Raw genomic sequence first — 22063 nt, forward strand, 5'->3', positions numbered from 1 at the left:
TCCAAAAATTGAAAAAGAAAAAGAAAAATCATGGCTTTTAATTATTAATAAAAAGAAGAAAGTGAAGACTTTTCAACAAAAAAAAATAATAAAATAAAATTACACAACAACTACACAAGCAAAAGAAAAGCAAAGAATAGAAGCCTCTCTTCAGTAGATCCTTGGCTTCAAAGTAATATTCAAAGCTTTAGCTTTCACTCCAAACTCCTAGAAACCCTAAAAAGTCCAACTTTAAAGATAGAAAAAAAACATCTGTGAGGGTGAGTGTGTGTGGAAACCCTAGGTCTTAATTAAGTTGGTCTTATTTATGGCTATCTCTGAGGTGGCAGATACCTCCATTCAAGGTTCCATTTAAGTTCTCTACTGAAGGGTAGTTCAACCCTTTAAACTCTCTTACTCTACTCCATTTACTAGCCAGTGCAATGCAACTCATTCAAAAATGAATGGCATGAAAGAGATGGTGGTGATGGAGCCATGGCATCTACATGCATGATTATCATGTATATATAATGGTATATATATATATAATAAAAAGAGGAAGATAGAGGTCATTTTCTTATCTTGGTGTCTAAAGCAAGGATGGCTCTGATTCAAGTGGTGCTGGTGAAGGTCTCTTAGAGATTTAATTAGTGACTTTAGAACCACCAATATGAGACTTAAAGTGCATGTCTCTTTTGGCACTAAAAGCCATGGAGATTTTCATGAGAAGAAGAAGAAGAAGAAGAAGAGATCATCAACTCTCTTGCTGTTCTATTAGCTCTTCTTCTTCTTCTTCTTCTTCTTCTTCTTCTTCTTCTTCTTCTTCTTCTTACTTTCCATTAAACATGTCTTCTTTTCTTTCTCTTTTTCTTCTTCTTCTTCTTCTCTTTGTTTCTTGTGATGCTTTCAATCACACTAGCTCAAGAAGGATCTCTTCTCTAAAGCTTGCCAGGATTCAGAAACATTTGGATAAGATCAATAAACCTCCTGTGAGATCAATCCAAGTAAGTCTATATATTTACATTATATATACATATATCTTTTGATTTATCTAATTAACCTTGTTCTTATGATCATTATAAATATATACAGAGCTTGGATGGAGATATAATAGATTGTGTACACAAGCATAAACAACCAGCACTTGATCATCCATTGCTAAAGAACCACAAGATTCAGGTTTATATATATATATATATATATATATTTCAATGTGTTTGTTATCTATCTTCTGAAGTTGATTGAAATACTGTTCTCTATTTTGTTGCTTTTGTTGAAGAGAGTGGCACCAGAGAAGCCAAAGTTTAAAGATGCCAGGCATCCAAGAAACTACACAGATACCATTAAAAATGCTTGGCAGACATGGCACCACTCCGGCCACTGCCCAAAGGGCACGGTACCAATACGGAGAAGCTCGGTCGACGATGTCTTGAGAGCCAAGTCCTTATATCATTACGGCAAGAAACAACGCCGTCCCCGGCCTCTCGCTCGATCAATCGATGCTCCTGATGTTGTCAGTGGCAATGGCCATGAGGTATATATATATCATCAATTTACATTTGATAACTTCATTCAACATAAACATAATGTTGAAAATATGAAATACATGAACAATATTGATGGATTAAATTCTTGTTGGTTATTTATTTATTTATTTTTTTTTTGTTGAAAAGCATGCAATAGCATACACTGGAGAATCACAAGAAGTTTATGGAGCTAGAGCAACTATAAATGTTTGGGATCCATCCATTGAAGTTGTGAATGAGTTTAGTCTTTCTCAGATCTGGATCCTTTCTGGTTCTTTTGATGGTTCTGATCTCAATAGCATTGAAGCTGGTTGGCAGGTACCATCACTCTTCCTCTCTCTTTTAACTTGGTCAAAACTTGCATTCTTAGTCAACTCTCCCTTGTTTGACTTTTAAAATGTTAAAAAAATAGTGACTGATAAGTTCTAACAAATCTATATGACTAAATCTGATGGTTTTTATTTATATAAAATGTAATTTAAAAAACAAAAAAGAAAGAAAGAAAGAAAGAAAAGAGTTGGCATGCTTAAGTTACTTAATAAAGTTAGTAGGAAAGGGACAGGACTAAACTTAATGAAAGTGACCAAGCTTTCAGCTTTGTATATCTAAATGCATGGATTATAGAGGGTTTCATGATTTGAGCCACAACTTTACATTGGGGACCCCCTTACTTTTTAATAAGTTTTATTTGTGGTTGTGTAATCATCAAAGCCACAATAAAAAGTTAGTGGGTATAATCAAAAGATGGACATAGACATTGTGAGAAAACATCATTTTGTCTCTTCCCCCATCATTTTATCTATTTAAAAATAATAATATTCTTTTTTATGAGAAAATTATTTTATTAATGGTTAATTAAATCAACATTTTATTTAAGAATTATTTATTTATTTATTTTATTTCTGAAACATGTGGTTTCTTTCTAGTCAGGTCAGCCCTGAGCTTTATGGAGACAGCAGGCCGAGGCTGTTTACTTACTGGACAGTGAGCTTCTTTTTCATTCATTCTTTTTTTTTTTTTAATTATTTGATTTTTTATTTTTAACATATATATTTTCCATTTAAAATTATGAATATTAAAAATGAAATATTTTTCAGAGTGATGCTTATGAAGCAACAGGATGTTACAACCTCCTATGTTCTGGTTTTGTGCAAACAAATAACAAGATTGCCATTGGAGCTGCCATTTCCCCTGTTTCAGCTTTCTCTGGCAGCCAATATGATATCTCCATCCTCATTTGGAAGGTAATTAATACCCTTCTTTATTATTATTATTATTATTATTATTATTATTATTATTATTATAGAACAATTGCTTTATTTGTATAAAGTCTATACTAAATTCTCATCAACGTCATTAGAAGAGAGTCAAACCTTAACAATAAAGACGATCACACTACCATCCGGTTATTGCGCCGGTGGTAGGTAATAACCTTTAATTTTTTTCTAGTTCCCATTTGCATTAATATATAAAAATATACACACCTATTAACATATATGAATTCATATATGCTTTTAATTATATATATATGAAACTTGAAAGAAAGAGGTGATGAGAACTGAGAAGTTGGTGTTAAAAAAACAGGATCCAAAGGTGGGGAATTGGTGGATGAGCTTTGGAGACAACACACTGGTGGGGTACTGGCCAGCAGAGTTATTTACTCACTTAACCGACCATGCCAGCATGGTAGAATGGGGTGGTGAGGTTGTCAACATGAAGCCCAATGGGGCCCACACTTCCACACAGATGGGTTCCGGCCACTTCGCCGACGCCGGCTTTGCTCAGGCCAGCTACTTCCGCAACCTTGAACTAGTTGATGCTGATAACAGTCTTAGCTCAGTCCAGTCTATCTCCACACTTGCTGAGAATACCAACTGTTATAATATCATTAGCTCTTCTAATCAAGACTGGGGAACTTTCTTCTACTTTGGAGGACCTGGCAACAACCCTAAATGCCCTTAGAACTTTCCATCTTTCTCTACTTTATTTTTACTTTTATTTTTTTCTTTCGTTCTTTGAGTTAATCAATTATTAACCACTGCTAATTCTTGTTTTTTTTTTTTATTTCACTTTTAAGTTGATGGATGAAATGTGAAAAAGAAAAAGGTTATATTAATGTTTTTGTTTCCATGTGTTTCTTTTATATTGTGTAAAAACATGCAATGTTATAGTATGGAATCCTTTTTTTTTTTAAAGCTGATCACTGTTCTATGCTGCTAAAAATTCTTTGAAAATTAAGATTAAATGATATTCACACTGAAATGAAGAGATAGTGTGAAGAATTTATAAGCACAATGACTGAATTATATCATGATGTCTAAGAAGAACAAATGGAAGTCTCTTCACAAACATAACCTCTTATACCGATCAAAAACTAAGTCTTTTAAACTAAATAAAAATGCTTAATAACCTCCCTTGAGATCGTTAACGACATCGTAAGGAATTGGAGTGACGGTTTCCAGAGTGGCTCCTTCAACCATGAACCCGGGTTTGGGACCCTCTGGTTGACGCTTTGTGCTGATAACCTCACCATGAGCCTTGGCTTCGGCTTTCAGCTGATCATTTTTTTTAATCCTCAAGCAGAACTCCTCGGAGCACCTGGATGGCTGAACGTGCTCCACACGGACATGAATCCTTTTTCTAATAATCCGGTTACCGACCTGGTGAATGAAAAAGATAGTAATAGATATAATAAGTAGGTAAAACAACACCGAGCACCTTGTCACAGATTGCTATGATCAAATTCATTTGAGCATATAAACCCTATATGTACAAGTTCAAAAGCAAACATTCATTGATGAATCATTTGCTTTTATAGGTGTACAGAGTATGGATGGAAGTTTGTTCAAATATTCATGAAAAGTTTTTGATTAAATGATTTTAAAGAATTTGGGTATCAAGCTATTTCTCATAAAGGGGTTTAGCACTCACTACATCCATGCTAGCTGATAACTTATGCTGCTAACATTGAAGATGCTACCATTTTAAATAAAATCTCTAGCTTACTGCATTTTAATTTGGAGCATTTTATCGCTTCAATAAAAAATGCACTTCCCATTTAAATCAGGGAATAAAATTAAAGCTCAACGAAACAAAACCAAATAATAGAGTGAAAAGAATGGAAAAACAAACACACAAAAGATAGCCCAGAGTCTACCAATTTAATAAGAAAGCAAATGATTACGCAGAAAAATAAATCAGATACACGGGATACTACTCAGATATTAGCTAGACAATCAGAGTGTTGTGAGTACAATGAAGAATAATTTAATTATCAAATGCAAACCACCCAATTTAACTAACAATCAGGTGAAATACTCAAGACAGAAATGACAACTAGTTCTGGTTTGGATCTACAACTACCCCAGCATTCATACTCACATTGAAGATGTGGGGATCTAAGACTCAACACTGACATCCAGAGTTCACCAGACCACGCGATATTTATTAAACCAAAGCCCACCATTTTTAATAAGAAACCAAATAATCATGAGGATGCTAACTATATATTCTGCATCTTGTGATTATAAGAAAGTAAATTTTGATAAGCAAATGCATCAAACCCATCTTCCCAAATCATCAAACACAATGTCGAAGACACTCAGAGATGACAACTAGTTCTAATTTTAATCCATGGGTCCTGCAATCATACTCAAATTGAAGATGCTGGATTGATCTAAGACTCTACACTAGGACTCCAAGTTGGCAAGGCCACACATTATTTACTAAACCTCTATTTAGCCAAACACAATAAAACTTTGGAAGTAGATTTATTGAAGAAGCTAACATTATAACCACAAATGAAGCCATAAAAGCAACAGATCACCAAAAAGGTGACACCTTTAAGGCATGCAAAGAGCAAGGACAACTAAATGCAAGAAATTTACCTAAATAAACAGCAAAGCTAGTAACAAAGAGATGTTTTTTTCAAGAATCACACCAAATCTCTATATCCGAAACGCTAATATATGGCAAGCCAAAGGCAAAGAGCTATCATCAGAACCATTTGAATCCAAACAAAAAGAGGTTTTGGATCCCTACCTGCTTGTTGATCTCGACGCCAATGGCGCGCTTGGTGATGTTCCAGACCTTGCCGGTGCGGCCATGATAGAACTTGTGCGGCATGCCCTTGTGGACGGCACCATTCACCTTGACATCCACGTAGTCTCCGATCTTGTACGTCCTCAGGTACGTCGTCAGCGGGATGTAGCCCTTCTTTCTGAACGGCCGCGCAAACAGGTCCCGCGTGCGCGACCTCACCCCGTGCCCGGCCGGCATCCTCGCTTCTCTTCTCGCCTCCCTCGCCGCCGAACGGAGAAGTAGAGGTGGAGACGAAGAGATCGAAACCCTAGCGAGCGAGGGTTTCTGATTTTATACGATCTTTTTCAGTAAATATCAGCCGTCCATCTATGTCTTCTATTTTTAGATTAAATCCAGGCCATTTATTTATTCCTTAAAGCCGGTGGATGGAGCACCGTGGTTGGTGGTGATCGTCATTTGATTGGTATGTTGGATTAACGATTGATATTGAAGCCGTTTGGTGAACCACCGTTGTTTGATTTCTTTGATTAATCTTGACCGTTCGATGTGTTTGTTGGATAAACGGCAATTCTTTGATCATGTCATTAAAATCTTCAAATATGGAAAAACTTTCCTTTGTTAATGTATATGCTGCCAAAATTATTTGGTTAGAGTGGTAAAAAGCCTTAGCACGTGTCACTTGCGGCAATCATGCAGAATAATGAGGGTTCAAATATTTATTAAAATAATTAAATTTACTGGTGATATTGCATCACTTTCTCAGGTGTGGTTCATAAGGTAAATACGCATTTAAACCATTAACTTATATACATCGTCACCTCTTAGCAGGTGTGTAAATTTAATGGTGATATTGCATCCTTATATGTGACTTTACAAATTGATTATACTCTTCTCAAAATTTTAATAAGCAAAAATAATAAAAAAAATTATAGTTTCACACGCTCTGTTATATATCTTCATTCTGTTTTTGTTCTTTCTTTGTTTATATTTCTTTGTTCTTTGTTTTTTGTTTTTTTTTTCATTTTTTTCTTTTGGTGCAGTTGTGTGACTTATACATCTTCGTTATAATAATTGTTTATATATTTTTTCGCATGCCTTATGTTTTCTATTTTACTTGTTGTAGCTATGTTTTGGGTTGGGAAACCAAATTTTAATTCAATACAACAAAGTTTTTTTTTTCACTCAAAATAATTAACCGGTTGAAACTCCATTTGCAATTCACAAATACTTCATAAGCCCCTACTAAAGTTTAACTGATTAATTCCCAAATGAACTTGATCTGCTAATAAAAAGAAAATTAAACAAGAAAAAAAAAAGAGGAAAAATCTAAATTATTTTCATTACAGCGAGTATTACTAATTTCAAGTCTAGTTCAATGGCCATAATTATACACTAATCTTTCACCAATAAACCAATTAAGGAATAATTCTACAACGCAAGCTTCTCCGAGTACTCTTTCTACCAAGATTGCTTCTCTTTGAATTGCTAAGAATTCTCAAGCTTTGCCTCAAAATATCAATCTCTCTATCCTTCTTCATCCCTTCCATTTGCATGCCTGTCAAACTTCTTCTCAGTCCTTCAATCATCTCCTCCTTTGCTTTCAACTCTCTTTCCAATCTCTCCACCATCTCTCCTTGTTCTCCCAAATAAAATCTCTCCCCTTTTCCAAAATAAAAATTTTAATCTTATCATATTATATAAACCATTAAATCTTCTGTAAAAAGGAAAAATTACCTTGGTGAGTAGTAAGAATGAGATGATCAAGCTCAGTCTTGATAGCATGGTAAAGTTGTTTCCACTTCTCTACAGCTTCTTCTCTTCTTGCCTTCTCCTCCAACTGCTCAACAATGAACTCACTTCCCATTCTTATCCATCCTTTATCTTCTCTAAACTCCATCACTTCCTTTTCAAGACTCCTTATCCTCTCCATATGTTTCTCCTTTTCCACTTCCCATTCTTCCCACTTCTCCTCATGAACTCTAGTTTCTTTCTCTCTTTCTCTTTTCATCACTTGAATCTCCTTCTCCAATGCTTTCACTTCCTTTCCTCTACTCCTACATTTGCTAATAAGCATTCCCATATCCACTTTCTCTAGATCTACTTGTGATGATAATAATAAAGAGGAATAGATGGGGAGTGTTGTCACTTTTAAAGGTGGAGAAGGTGGCCAGGGAATCTCATTGCTGTGGAACAACAAACACTTGCTTCATGTCATGAATTTTTCTTGTTTAATTTAATTTTTATTTATTTTATTTATTTATTTATTTATATGTTTGTTTGTTTTACATGGAGATGAAATCATAAATGAAGGTGACAAAGGTGCGTGAATGGTCGCGCTCCACCATTGCACTCAATTTATTCTCATTCTTTTCACTCATTCTTGTTTGCTTAAAGAAATGCAGAAAAAAAAAAAAGTTACTGTCTTTCTCTTTTTCACAGTCTAGTGTTTAATTTGTTATGATGTTATCTTTGTTTTTTTCTTATATATATTTTTTTTTATTTTTTTGCCATTTGTATTGTATATATATGTGGGATTAATTAGTTTATGAGAATTTAATGGAAATATAAATACAGTGTGTTTTATTGACATGGGTGTACTCTTTAGAGACAGAGTTAGTACTGAAAAGTCAAGGATTTGCAGCTTTCTTTTTGCTTGTTTGTGGCCATTTCCATGTGCTCTGCCAAACTTAGTTACTGTTTTTCTTTTAATGAAAACTCTTGTTTATTATTTATTTATTTTTTTTTCAATTATTTTTTTATGAAAACCTTAATATATATACATAAATATATATGTAAATGTATGTAAGCATGATGTGTAATGCTTTGGAATTGGAGAAGAGTTAGATCAGGAACTCAAGTGTAATTTATGTGTGTACTTGTATTGAGGGCATGTCATTTCATGAAAGGCCCACATTCTCTTCACTGTGGATTAATATTGACTTTTTATTCTCCCTTTTTAATTATTATTTTATTTCAGAAATTGTTTCAATGTACGCAATTTTCCCATTATATGTGGTCCATTTATTTATTTATTTATTCTTTGTTACATCCCATCATATTCATTTAATTCAATTATAGGAAAATATTACTACTTGTTGTATTAAACAAAAAAAATTAGATTCTTGCCATAAGATAGTGAATGTTTTATTCATAAAACAGAAAAAAAATTATAAATAACTCATGCAAAAAAAAATAGTGTAGAATTAAATATTTTAATAAAAAAAATTTAGTACTTTATGTGATGATCCTTAAAGTTCTCTAACACTGATTACTATTTTCTAAAAACTTCATTATTAAAAAAAAAATACTCGATTGATCATAAGAAAGAATATTGCGTTTTGTGGTACACATGTTGAACTTTTATGTATGTTTTTTTTTGAACTTATGATTGTAATAATTAAGTTGATGAATATTTGCTCAATGAGAATTATTATCGAGAAGAAAAAAAAAAATAGCAAAAGCTATGTGATTTATTAAAAAAATAAAAACCATGTTTTCATAAACAACATATCAATTTAATGGTTACAATAAACCGGTTGTTGTTTATACATAATTGCATTTATTAAGGTCTATGATCTCTATAAATAATGCTAATATAATACTTAATACTCCAAGGCTTCTTATTATATTATTTCGTACATACATCTCTTTATAAAGTTTCTAATATTCAAAACTATTAAACCAATAAGAAGAAGAAAAAGAATCCAATCCAACAACTTAATATAATTTATTCAAAAGAGTAGGCAGATAATGTCATTGGATTCCTTCCTAATTTATTAAACCCAACCTCATATAGATGTAGTGTGACTCCATAATTCAACATTATGGTTACTTAGATAGGTAGGTAGGTGTTATATAATTTTTAGCACATAAATATGAATTAATTAAGAACAATATAAAATTAAATCAATCAAAATAAAGAGGAAGATGGAAGAGATGGGTGTCATTTGTGAATATGGTCATGGGCCATGTTAGTTGTGATGTAAGTTGACAAAATGGCACAATAATGAAGACATGGTCCTGTGTTCATAGCTAACAAAGTCTATAGGGACATTTGAGTTAGTCTTGGTTTCATGTAGCCCTTGTCAATCTATGTACCTATTGATTGTAAGTTCTATCCACCGTTGCTTGTAGTCTTTCGATATTGATCTAATTATTAACAATATATATAATAAAATAAATAAATTTTACAATTTTTTGGAATTTGAATTACTTGACTATTTAAAAATAAAAAATAAAATATTATTATTATTATTATTATTATTATTATTTTTTACAATGTCAAAACATTCACATCCAACTACATTGGTTTCAATGTGAAAGATGAGGGTGAGATTTTCAAGCATCTCTAGTTCAAATTTTTTTAAACACATTAATAGTAAGAAATTTATAGTTGAAGGTTTGGGTTTTTAGCGGCATCCTACATTATCAGACAAGTGCACATCAGGTGGACGGTCAATTTCCATCATTTTTATTAATTATTATTATTATAAAAAATAAAATACTTTTTTTGGTCTTTTTACTTGTTCTATTTTAGAGATTTATTTTATTTTTTTACTTGTCTATTTAAAAAATTATGAAATATTAAGTATATATATATTCTAAATTTACTTCTATAAGTAATATTTTTTATAATTTTTAATAAATTATGTTTAGTTATATATATTTTTAAACATATTTTAAATAAAAATAATATTAAAAAATTAATATAATTTTTATGACTTTAGATTGGCAACTAATTTTAACTATTTTTTTTAAATTTATATTATTCAAATAAAATAAATAAATAAAAAGATCGGAAAGAATAAAATTTATTAAAAAAATAAATAAACCATAAGAACAAAAAAAACTCAGACCAAATTACCAATCACATATTGTTAATATAATATGAATAATGTTCGTAAATAGTTATTTTACTCTGTGAAAAAAACTCACCCTCAAGAATATGTCCAAGCTTAGCCTCTTATAGCCAATGAGATTTACCCACGTGGAAAAGTGGGACCCAAAACATCTTTTCCAATACTGCGTGCATTGTTCACGATTAAAAAAAGAAAAAAAAAAGAAAAAAAAGGACGAAAAAAAAAAGAAGAGAAAGCGATGTTGTCAACGCTTAAGCTCTGCTGGACATTCCCAAGCTCGACGATCTCCTTCGCTTTCCCGTTCTCATCCCAATCTCGTCGTTCGCGTTCGATCCTTCCGGCCAATCTCAGAGTGAAGATGTCCTCATCCTTTCCTTCTGATCGCCCATCATCCTCATCCTCCTGTATTCCCCCTCTCCCGGAGAACACGGTCGTGGTTCGTGTGTCTCAAATCCTAATCTCTATTTGTTGTTTGTTGTTTATCGATATTGATGATTGGATGTTGATTACCAGCTTGGTTGTGGGGTTGTGAACTTGGATTACCTCGCTACCGTCGCATCGTTCCCAAAACCCAACGACAAGATCCGTAGCACTAGCCTGAAGGTACGAATCAATGCCGAGGTGTGTTTTGGTCTGATTTGGACATCGAGAATATCAATCAACGAACTTTCATGTCTGTGTAGGTGGAAGGTGGCGGGAATGTGGGGAATGCTTTGACTGCTGCTGCTCGCTTGGGTCTCACTCCTAGAGTGATTTCCAAGGTAAATGCAAGCTCGTGCAGTTTGGAATCCAGAGAAAAGCTAATTTCTTGATTTGGTTTTGATTAATTGGAGTTAATTTTTGTTGTTAGGTAGCTAATGATGATCAAGGCAAGAGGGTGCTTGCGGAACTTGAAGCTGATGGTGTTGATACTTCTCATATGGTGGTATGTTCAGATTGCTTCTTGTTTTCTATGGCGCTGTATTAAAACATGTTTGCTCTTCTACTTCATCGTTTTGAAGTTGGAAAGTTCACAATTTGATTTAGCTCACTCGCTAGCAGAGTAATAATGTTTCCCCCTACTTTGATCTCAGTGATGTTCTATGGTTTCCATTTTCTTATAAATTATGGATCTTTGCGTTCATTTATTTTGTGAAATGGTATTTGCTAGTTTTTGTTTTGTTATCGAGTTACTCTTTGAGAAGGTTGCAAGTAAGGACACTGTGTCTAGATTATTAAGCAGACTGTATTGCTTAATTTTCTGTTTCCTATACTACATTCTTGACTTATGTAGTTCAATTGAACCATGACAGTATTTCTCTGATTGTGAGAAGTGGTTTCATATTTTTTTATCCTGAGTTTGGTGACGTAAATAAGCTGTTTTGTTGTCAGGTTTCAGAGGAAGGGAATTCATCTTTTACTTATCTTATTGTGGACAGTCAGATGTGAGTGTTTATTTTATTTCAACTTTAAGCTGTAAATGTAAATGCAGTTGTGATTGAGATGTGATGTGACATGGTGGCATTTTAGAAACATCAGTCTATTGTCTGTCTTTCCGAGTTTCTTTCTGTTCATGTTTTGATTCTTGCGTTTTAAAACTATCCGGGCAAAAGGAGATATTATGATGTTTACGGAAAAACTTTATGGTTGGCTTGTTGCACCTATTGAATGCTGACATGTTCTCATTGTGTCTCCAGGAAAACTCGTACTTGTATTCACACACCTGGATACCCTCCATTGGAGCCAAATGAGCTCTCCCAATCTAGCTTGTGTTCTGCTTTGGATGGAGCGAGGCTTGTATACTTTGATGTTAGATTGCATGAAACTGCTATAGTTGTTGCGGAAGAGGTAATTATCACGTCAGTTTTAGCTTACGATGTGAGGCTGCATTTTAGGGTCTGATTCATCTTTTCTTTTTAAAATTTTCTTTTCCCTTGTAATTTTAAGTTCAGACACTAACCAATGTCTCTGGACACCTTCAGCGCAGGCAAGCCGGAGGAAAATACCCATTTTAATTGATTCAGAAAGAAAACGAGAGGGATTGGATGAACTTCTCAACCTGGCAAGCTATCTTGTCTGCTCCGAAAATTTTCCGCAGGTATAAGATGGAATCTAATGGATTTCACTGGTGTAACGCCATTATGGGTCCCCTCTGTTTGTGACTATGAATTATACCACACTTCCTAGATTCTCACATTTCTAGGTCTTAGAAACTTGCAATATTGTTATCTATGAAATCTATGCAGCGTCAGCGCATTCCTTCATTTAAATACTTTGATCTAGTTTTACATGACAGGCCTGGACAGCAGTCTCTTCTACTCCAAGTGCTTTGGTTTCCATGCTTGTTAGATTGCCTAATTTAAAGTTTGTAATTGTTACCCTTGGAGAAAAAGGTTGCATAATGCTTGAAAGAAGCAAGGACGGTAAGAGGTGTTTGGCTGATTGTAGATGCTGCCATTGGATATATACCGGTGTCCTGTTTACTCAAAAATAATCCTACTTATTGATAGAGGCTCCTGAGGCAAAGGAAAAAGAGGTTGAGAGCTTGGCAGAGTCCTTAAGGCAGAAAATTGATGGAAGTTCTACCATGCCAACATGCATATCTTCCCCGGTAAGTTATTCTCACTGTTTTCCTGAATGTTTTGTTGAACTGGGAGAGTTGTCCTGACCCTAGGCTTAATGTATCTAATGACAAATTGATCCCATGACCTGCATATTCATGTTCCTGAATCCACTGAGCATTTGATCTCATATATTATCTGAACTTTTTCAATTTAAGAATCAAGATTTGGACCAGAAGATTATATATGGCCATGATTCTTATACAAAACAAATATTTTTTTTAATTTTATGGCTCTCACTATTTTTTATGCGATTTTTCCCAGTCACTGATGAGCTGATGAGTTTGTTTTTGAACTGTAGCCAAATTTGAGGATTAGCGCAGATGGTGTTGGTGCAATTAGTGGAAGATTACTTTTAGGAACAGCAGAGAAAATTCCTCCTGAAGAGATAATAGACACCACTGGAGCTGGAGATGCCTTTATTGGTGCTGTTCTTTATGGTAAAAGTTCTCTGTTATACATTGGACAGAAAAGAATCCATCCATAAGCATTTATACTCTACATGTTTGTTCTTTAACTAGTTTTGCTCAAGTTCAATGATACAAGATATAATATTCTCTACTGCTTTGTTTTTCTGGTTGAAATATTATGATCAATTCACACTAGGGTCTAATACATTGAATATTACATTGTTCTTCACTTTAGATGGCAGTAACTTTAAATCAAGTCAATCAATGTCAATTTAGTGTTTTTAACCTGTAAATTATCTTTGTTGCAGCTTTATGCGCAGATATGCCACCTGAGAAAATGTTGCCTTTCGCTTCAAAAGTAGTATGATTCTTACATCTATTTTCATTTTAGCACAAATTACTGTAGGGAGGACCACAAAAATCAGTCCAAGAAACACTCCTTGATTCACTGTTAAATGCTTACTGCATCATGCATCTCTTAATCAGATACAGAAATTTCTACTCATCGACAATTTTTAATTGGCACTGGTTGTTGCAGGCAGCTGCCGGATGCAGGGCTCTGGGAGCCAGGAGTGGTCTTCCACGACGCAGTGATCCATCATTAGCACCTTTCTGGAGCTAGAAATCCCTGTGAACAATCATATAAAGTACACATTGTGTGGCAGCTTCATGCCGGCGCCCATTGCAACCCGGTGATGTCTCTTTTGCTACATTATTTAACTCTTCATCTTCATAAATTTCTCCCCATATGAATCTCATTGTTCAAAAACAACACCATGATATTGATTCTATTGAAACTCAGTGCAATTCTCTGTTTTACCACTTCTTGCTGCTATCCATGTTTGTTTATACAGTCTAATGTAATGCAAGCCAAATTGAGTTAGCACTTAAGAGTCCAAACAAAGCGAAGGTAATTATTATCTTAAACTCACCGGGGGTAACCAGAGTCATCGTACATTTTCTCAAATATAAATCGAGTTGAAACGAAGAGGAAAAAAAAAGTTAGAACTTCGAAGCTGAGTTGCTGGAAATGGGGGTGGTCCGGGTGAACGACGATGATCTCCTCGGCGATGATTTCCTCGACGACGTCGCCGATTCTGAAGCGGAGGAGGAAGCGCCGACTCCTGTTGCCGACTTCTTCAACTCCTTCGAGGATGACTTCGACGATGAGGACATCGCCTGATGCGATGGATGTCAGTGGTAAGGGTACTTCCTCTCCTTGTAATCTAGGGTTCTTGGAATCAGTCATACTTGTTGAGATTTGGTTCATGGAGAATTGATAGTAGTAGTCTTTGTTTGTGAATATTTTCAATGATGAACGAACATCAGTAATCTCAAATCTCACTCAATGTTGATATTTTTGCTTTTGTTTCTCTGATTGTATTCAATATTAATTGGAAAAACAATAGATCAATCCACATTGTGCATGCATGTATGGTTGATTTCCTCTCCCCAATCCGAGGTCTAGGATTTCAATGTGGTTTGTTTATATTCTCTGATGTATATAAACTTTGTCTTGAGAAGTATATTGAATTCAGGTGAAGATGAAAGTGCACTTGTTGGATTGGGAATTGGGGATTGGGAGGACTTGGGATAGTCACATAGTATAGTGTTTAATATTTTTTTACTTTTTATCAATATGTTATAGTTTTGGTGTTTACTCTCTTTTCCTCCAATTACTACACATTTTTTACATTGAACATGCAAATGACTTTGAGTGATAAGTATTCTGGTTTTGCTGTGTTGTAATGTTTGTTCTTTGAAGTTCTTGTCTGTGAATCATGGTGCAAGATGTTATTGTTTGGTTTACTCTCTGTTGGCTAATGATTTCGACTAGAGTTTTGATTGGTTCTTCTTGATTGTATGTTTTTTAATTGCTTAACATGATGAATGAGCGCTTTTCATCCTGACTTTGTTATTCTATTCTTTATTTTTATTATTTATTTATTTATTTATTTTGTTCTTTGAAGATCTTGTTTGTGAATCATCGTGCAAGATGTTAATGTCTGATTTACTCTCAGTTTGCTGATAATTTCCATTGGTGCCTTTATTAGTTCTTTGAAGTTTGCCTGTTGTTTAAAGAGCTTACATGTTTGTTTGTTTTTTCTTTCCAGTTTTGTTCTTTCTAGAGCTTGTTTGTGAATCATGGTGTAAGATGCTAATGTTTGCTTTACTCTCTCTTGACTAATAATTTCCATTGGTGTTTTGATTTGTTCTCCGAAGATGTATGTTTTTTGCAGTGATTACCATTATGAATGAGCACTTTCCCTTCCTATACTTGCCTGAGTCTAGGTGTTGGCTAATAATATATATATATATTTAATCCTACGAAGTTGCATGCTCTTTAACTTTCCAATTATTGTGCCTACTACCATGATGAATGGCAATTTTCCATCAAGTTTAATGCTAATTTTTGTGAGAGACGTTTGATAGTTTACTGAATGCAGTTTGTTGCAATTTATAATGAACATTTTAGCAATAAATCTTATTTATATTTAGCTACCTTCTGTTGCCTTTGCATTTTATGAATGTCTCACCGTTAAATAGGCATAAGATATGAATAACAGTGCGTCTGTGCATGTGGTTTATATTTCTCTAGTCAAGCATGTGGTTTGGATTAATAAGCAATTAATCCAATTCATTTGCACACTCGTTATTTCGCTAATATAATATAATATGTATATATATATATATATATTTAAAATAATATTCTAATATATATATCGATAAAGTAAAATAACTATTTATGTAATATTTTTTAAACCCTATTAAATATAAGGTTTGTTACAATCTCTACCTCACTCCCTTCAACTATTGTGAGAACATTGGGACTTGGTTGGGACTTGGGAGGGAGTTGATTCTTTGACTTCTTACTATACTTCTAATATGATAGTGGTTATTTCAATAGAAATTTAGAACATTAATTTGTTAAAAAAAATCATGAAAGAATCAAAATAAAGAAAATATTGATAGCCCAATGGTATGACATCAAAGTGTAAGGGGAAGGTCATGGTTCAAATCTCTCCCCCAACAGTACTGTCACACCCACCCCTTCTACTGAGGTAAATGTGGCACCCATCAGTTAAAATTCTCTTTTAACTGGAAACTGACACCCTGCTTTAAACAAAATCAGATCTATAAATCACAATTTACAACTTCACACCAACTACAGGTTCAAATACATAAATACCATGAATACAATAACTCAAATTTGCGGGTACAACCGCTACAAGATCACAACACCAATGACAAGAAATAAAGAAAAGGGGGACCCACTGCAGTCCCCGGACTCAACCCCGACTAGCTCTATAGTCGATCGGGTAATCTAGGGTCCTCGCTCCCTGCAGCTTACAAAGACATTCGATTGGTCGGTAGTGGCTTAATAATTTCAAATACTTAAATACATGATATATAAAATATATAAATACCAACTCGCTTTCAAATAATTTTTCCAATTTTTTTCCAAAATACCGTAATTCTAGCAAAAATACAATCTTTTAAAGAACTCTTGAAACATAAATTCAACATAAATCAACATCAATTTGATTTTTCTCGAAAACACAATTTTTGTGAGAGACCCGCCTCATCACAATTCAAAAATAACATAAATCTCAAATTCAAAATACAAATGAATACCCAACACTCACCCAACATAACATGGTCTAGAAAAACTCTCTAAACCTTCGCCGTGGCAGGGCTAGGTTCAGAGCCGTCAAGGAACTCATGTCCCTATCGCTGACCCATCGGTTCACCCGGTCGCTGACCCCTGGCCACTCGATGAATATCCAGTCGTGGCTCTGCACTCCCACCGAACCGGCCCCTCGTAGTAATCAACACCCGTGTCCACCACGCCACCTCTAAAGGCGGCCCGTGGGGACCCACTCATCGCAGTAGTCGGGCCTTAGCCCGTCACCATCAAAACCATCAAGTAAATACGTGAATAATACCATCTGTATAAATCATAACACAGGATCCTTTTCCAGGACAAGTATTCACATCACGAAAATAACCATTATTTTCCACAAAGCCAATGTCAAAAGTATAACAATGCATAATGCCAGTAAAGCCCAGATCCACGATACCATTCCTATACCAGGAATGAAAACCAATTCTACTAACAATGCCGATAAAACATCTTTAATATGCTCACATGGTTTCGCAAATCACTCCAAATCAAAGCATATATACCCATCAAAAATAAATACAAGAATTGAATAATTAAATCACATATACATGTATTTTTACTATTCACAATACGTATAATTATACAAAACGAATGTATCAATACGGTTATCATGAACATCAATGGCAAACAAATATACGTATATTTCAACTATATATGGAATCAAACATGATAAAATGAAATACTTAAACATTTATTTCCAAAATACTAGCCATTAAACAATTATTTCAAAATAATAATAATTAATCAATTATTTAAAATAATAGCCACTACCAACTCACCTGGTGTCCTTGGGTTCCTTGCTAGACCTGGAACTCCTCCCAAGCCTAATCAACACCTAGTAGGATAACATAATAAAAATAAATAACATATTTAAACTCAAAAGAAAATACAAAAATAATAATCAACTCTCTATTGGGCCCACTCACTCCAATCGGTTCAAACCTGACCTTGCATAATCAAATTGGTCTCCAATTGCACTTAAGCCAACTCAATTTGGGCTAGACCATTATGAACCAACCTGAACCAACCTCAATTCCATTGAACCAAACTCAAATTCACTGAACCAAACTCAATTCTTATTCAAAATCTATTGAACCAACTTGGTTCAGTCCAAAATCCTTAACCCAAATCAATTGAACCAAACCCAAACCATCTCAACTTGATTTGATCAAACCCAACTCAACCAAACCAATTCAACTCAACCCATTTCAATTTGGTTAAACCCAACCAATTCAATCTAACCATCATCATTAACACCTTAATCATCATCATCATCAACTTAATTAATCAAACCAAACCCTAATCTCGGTGCTACAGTAATTGCTACAGTAAAACCGAAAATCTCATCCTCCATTCAAGCTAGATTCATCATAAATACAATGATTTTTCAACACAAATTGAAGCAACAATCATCTATAATCATTAAACATGTTTTTCCTACTCAAATCCATAATTATTTTCATCAAATCCATCAAATACACATATATACATGCATACATACACTCATTCATCAAAAATACACCAAGAAAAGCTCTTACCAACTAAAACCATCCCTCCGGCGAGCTCCCTCCGGCGATCTCCCATCCCCCACCTCAAATCTCCCATTTTTCTCCTCATTTCTTCATTTTTATTTTATTTTTCTTCTCGGGTTACTGTAGCACAAAGATGGAGAAGAAGATGAACAATTTCTCAAACCCTAGATTTTTCCTCTAAATTACATTTTCAGCCAAAATTCACTTTCAATCCCTCCAAATATATTTTCTTACAAAACAGTCCCTGAAAAACTCACCAATGATCCCTGAATTATGAAATAGTATTCTCAAAAGGTCCTTTCAAATTATTCAATGATCCCTGGATTATAAAACAACATTTCAAAAAGATCCCTTCATCTTACCTTTCAGTCCTTGGTTTTCAGAAACATTTTATATCAATCCTTTTTTAATTACTCTTTAACCCAAAATCTGTTATAAACTTTCACATTTAAGTCCTTATTCTTTTCACTTGGGGTTTCTCAACAAGATTAATCTGTAGAAAACCTTACTGCAACTGTAGTAATACCCTGAATATATTTTCTAACAGTTATCCACAGGTTCAGGGTATTACAAGTACTGTTTCACATACTGTTCATACGGGATTTCCATATTATTTTCATATTGTATATATATACGTTTAGTACTTTTTATATTCATAAAAATGACGTTTGTCGTCTATTATTTAAAAAAAAAAATTGATTATTGATTATGACCAACAGTTCTTTAGTCAATTAGTATCCGCCTTTTTTTTTATAAGAGTATTTATTAAGAAAAAAAAAATTGAGATTAGAACTTATAGTCCATGTAAAACAAACAAGGGATTCTTCATTTTTCTTAAATGGGCGGCGTGTGTTACTATTTTTTGCTCTTTTAAACTTGACAAGGGGTTAAAAAGAAAATTGGAACTTTGCAAGGTGTTAAAATGCAAAATTGCCTTTATAACGTCACCGCGCAGCGGTATCACTCTTCCAATCTTTAGAAGAAGAGATGATATGGTTCCCTCCACGCTCTCTCCTTTGATCAACCCCAGCTTTCACCGTCGAAACCCTAGCCGCCCTATTCTCTCGTCCCCTCCACCGCCGAGGTCACCAGCTCGCCGATTTCGCTGTGCCGCCAAGCCTAGTGGTCGTTCCTGGGACTCAAACGCAGAGTTCTTCCGCACCAGGAGGTTCGAGGTCCGTGACGACCCCGGATGGGGGTTCTGGAAGAGAGGCCGGCGGAGGTGGTGGTCCGATGAGGCAGAGTTCGATGATGATGTTGATGACGACGACGACGATGATGATGATGAAATTGATCAGCCGTGGGAAAGGATTTGGATCTTCAAGGTACTTCCTTGGTTTCTCTGTGATTTCTTTTATCCAGTTTTCGAATGCTTGGAATTAGTATTTAAGATTTGAATTCAACGAGTTTCATACCTAATTTTACTTCAATTGGCATAATGTTTTAGCTCATTTTTGACAGTATAAGACATGGATTAATCGCTGTAAGTATTTCTTAAATATTTCATTAGCTCAGGTGAAACAATTTCATACGCTAATAACTTCTCTACAATCTTAAAAAAAAGGCGTCTTTCTTGATGTATAGTATGAATATGTGGTCTTATCTATTAGTTTATTGCTTTTTTGGCCATTGAGTTTACTATTCCTATTCCTTATGTTTGTTCATAAATATTTTAATGCACAAACTTCTTAATTACCCACTTGGTAGTGGCATTTTATAGCAGTTTTATTCAGGTCACCCTGTATCATTTATTAGGAGTGGTAAATTTGAGCTTACTCACCTAGAGGACTATACAAATGAAAAGACATGCGAGAAACCAACGACCTGCGGGTCTATTGGTATACGGGTCATTGATAGAGTTCTCACCGAGTGGTGAGAGTTTGATTCTCCGCTGAGAGCACATTTATGGGAGTTGTGAATAGTGGTTGTGTACGAGTGGTTCCAGCCTCCACGTGAGCGCGGTCCCGTCTCCATTTGTTCCACCGAAGCTTGTGCACGTCTCTGAGGTCTTAGTGGGTTCGCCCCGCTCCTCTTCTCCAAGAAAAGACATGCGAGAAATAAAAAAAAGATGTATGTTTCTGTTTGGCTATGATACGATGATTACAAATTTATTATGATATATCACTATGTTACGCCATGTCACAGTTATAGTGATTGAACATTTTCTTGCATTGATTCACGATGAGCTATTGTCTTTGGTTGTATTGTAATAGAGATGTTTTGCAAGAAGATTGTTCTTTTCTATATAGATAGCCAAATGTCTTTGCTTATACATGGTTGATTACTACTAATTAGGTTTGAGATATATACCATTGAAGCCGAATTTTGAGCTAACAACTTTTTTCCTTAATGCTCATTGTTTGAATTACTTGTTAATAACATGATCGCATCATGCTTCACAGGTTTTCAAGGCATATGGCTTCTTGCTACCGGCTATCATCGCATCCATGCTCCTAGCGACTGGCCCCAAAGCTTTCCTGATGGCCTTAGCACTTCCTCTTGGGCAATCAGCACTCTCATTAGCCTTTGAAAAAGTATGGGGGAATTCGAGTGAAGGAGAGCGAGCGAGACAGAAGACTAAAGAGAAGCCCTTTCGTAGGTCAACTAGTGCCAGTGATTTCAAGTGGCGGGATGAAGAAGACGGTGCTCAAGGTTATCGGTCATGGGTTTCAGGAGATGTCGGTATGGATGATCAAGGAGATGACGTTGTCTCTCACCCTCCGCGTAGTTTTGGTGGATGGGATGAATTGGATCGGCAAGAGGGCTCAACCAAGAGGACGACAAGGAGGCATAGACCTATCACAATGACCGGATCATCTTCGGAGAACACATCTGAGGACAGGGGTAAGTTATCCGGGAATGTAAAATACAGGGATGCTCCTTTATTTCTGAGGCTTTTGATTGCAGTCTTTCCTTTTTTGGGATCATGGACTAGGATGTTATAGTTTGGATGGTGTTCTGCACGGCTTGATATATTGTTGTTATAAGATAGAATGGATGCAACAAAATCTGAAAAAATAGTGTAGTAGTTTTTGGTTGGAGGTAAAGAAATTATATGAGAACTCATAGCATAAAGATATATATATATATATATATACACAGGAGAAACATCATCTGGGGATGTTGGTAGCAACGTCCCCAGATTTAAAAAAAGTTGAGAGAGGAATAAGAGAGAGACATGAACAAAGGGGTGTGTCAACAGGTGCAACAACAGTGGCTGGAGATGGTATTTAGTTTGGCTAGGTTGATATGTTATCCCTTGTTTGTACTATTTATAAGAATAGTAAAACTATGCATCTGAATAATTTCAGCCACTGATTTCTGATCCAAGAGTTCATAGTAAACTTGCTTAGAATTTGTATCTGTGTACGTCCACATAATATTCAGCTTCATATATATATATATATATATTATAAAGAGTTTTATTATTT

The 22063-nt window shown here is 34.7% G+C and overlaps 5 protein-coding genes across 6 annotated transcripts; 3 read left to right on the forward strand and 2 right to left on the reverse strand.

Moving 5' to 3' along the window:
* The first annotated feature begins 449 nt into the window (after nt 1-449).
* On the forward strand, nt 450-3621 carry LOC120272101. Its single transcript, XM_039278845.1, has 7 exons — nt 450-983; nt 1072-1158; nt 1259-1513; nt 1653-1823; nt 2436-2489; nt 2603-2749; nt 3090-3621. The coding sequence occupies exons 1-7, from the start codon at nt 666-668 to the stop codon at nt 3465-3467; spliced, it is 1410 nt and encodes a 469-aa protein (XP_039134779.1). The 5' UTR covers nt 450-665; the 3' UTR covers nt 3468-3621.
* A 152-nt stretch (nt 3622-3773) lies between these two features.
* Nucleotides 3774-5865, reverse strand: LOC120272102 (60S ribosomal protein L21-1-like). The gene is made up of 2 exons (XM_039278846.1): nt 5547-5865; nt 3774-4165 (listed from the first exon to the last, which is right to left on the reverse strand). Exons 1-2 carry the CDS (start codon nt 5781-5783, stop codon nt 3908-3910), a joined length of 495 nt encoding a protein of 164 aa, XP_039134780.1. The 5' UTR covers nt 5784-5865; the 3' UTR covers nt 3774-3907.
* A 924-nt stretch (nt 5866-6789) lies between these two features.
* On the reverse strand, nt 6790-7720 carry LOC120272264 (golgin subfamily A member 6-like protein 22). Its single transcript, XM_039279034.1, has 2 exons — nt 7281-7720; nt 6790-7206 (listed from the first exon to the last, which is right to left on the reverse strand). Exons 1-2 carry the CDS (start codon nt 7624-7626, stop codon nt 6962-6964), a joined length of 591 nt encoding a protein of 196 aa, XP_039134968.1. The 5' UTR covers nt 7627-7720; the 3' UTR covers nt 6790-6961.
* A 2794-nt stretch (nt 7721-10514) lies between these two features.
* LOC120272263 (sulfofructose kinase-like) lies at nt 10515-14788 on the forward strand. Of its 2 annotated transcripts, XM_039279032.1 has the most exons (12): nt 10517-10841; nt 10919-11008; nt 11089-11166; nt 11256-11330; nt 11777-11829; nt 12082-12232; nt 12372-12482; nt 12681-12807; nt 12895-12995; nt 13307-13445; nt 13724-13776; nt 13954-14788. In XM_039279032.1, the coding sequence occupies exons 1-12, from the start codon at nt 10644-10646 to the stop codon at nt 14035-14037; spliced, it is 1260 nt and encodes a 419-aa protein (XP_039134966.1). In that variant the 5' UTR covers nt 10517-10643; the 3' UTR covers nt 14038-14788. The 2 variants fall into 2 exon arrangements, with proteins under 2 accessions (XP_039134967.1, XP_039134966.1); XM_039279033.1 differs by lacking the exon at nt 13724-13776 and having other exon boundaries at nt 10515-10841.
* Nucleotides 14789-19595: 4807 nt separating this feature from the next.
* On the forward strand, nt 19596-21987 carry LOC120271892. The gene is made up of 2 exons (XM_039278574.1): nt 19596-19957; nt 21035-21987. The coding sequence occupies exons 1-2, from the start codon at nt 19625-19627 to the stop codon at nt 21575-21577; spliced, it is 876 nt and encodes a 291-aa protein (XP_039134508.1). The 5' UTR covers nt 19596-19624; the 3' UTR covers nt 21578-21987.
* Nucleotides 21988-22063: the final 76 nt, after the last annotated feature.

This window comes from Dioscorea cayenensis, chromosome 11, assembly GCF_009730915.1.
Source record: "Dioscorea cayenensis subsp. rotundata cultivar TDr96_F1 chromosome 11, TDr96_F1_v2_PseudoChromosome.rev07_lg8_w22 25.fasta, whole genome shotgun sequence".
Lineage (NCBI taxonomy): Eukaryota > Viridiplantae > Streptophyta > Magnoliopsida > Dioscoreales > Dioscoreaceae > Dioscorea > Dioscorea cayenensis.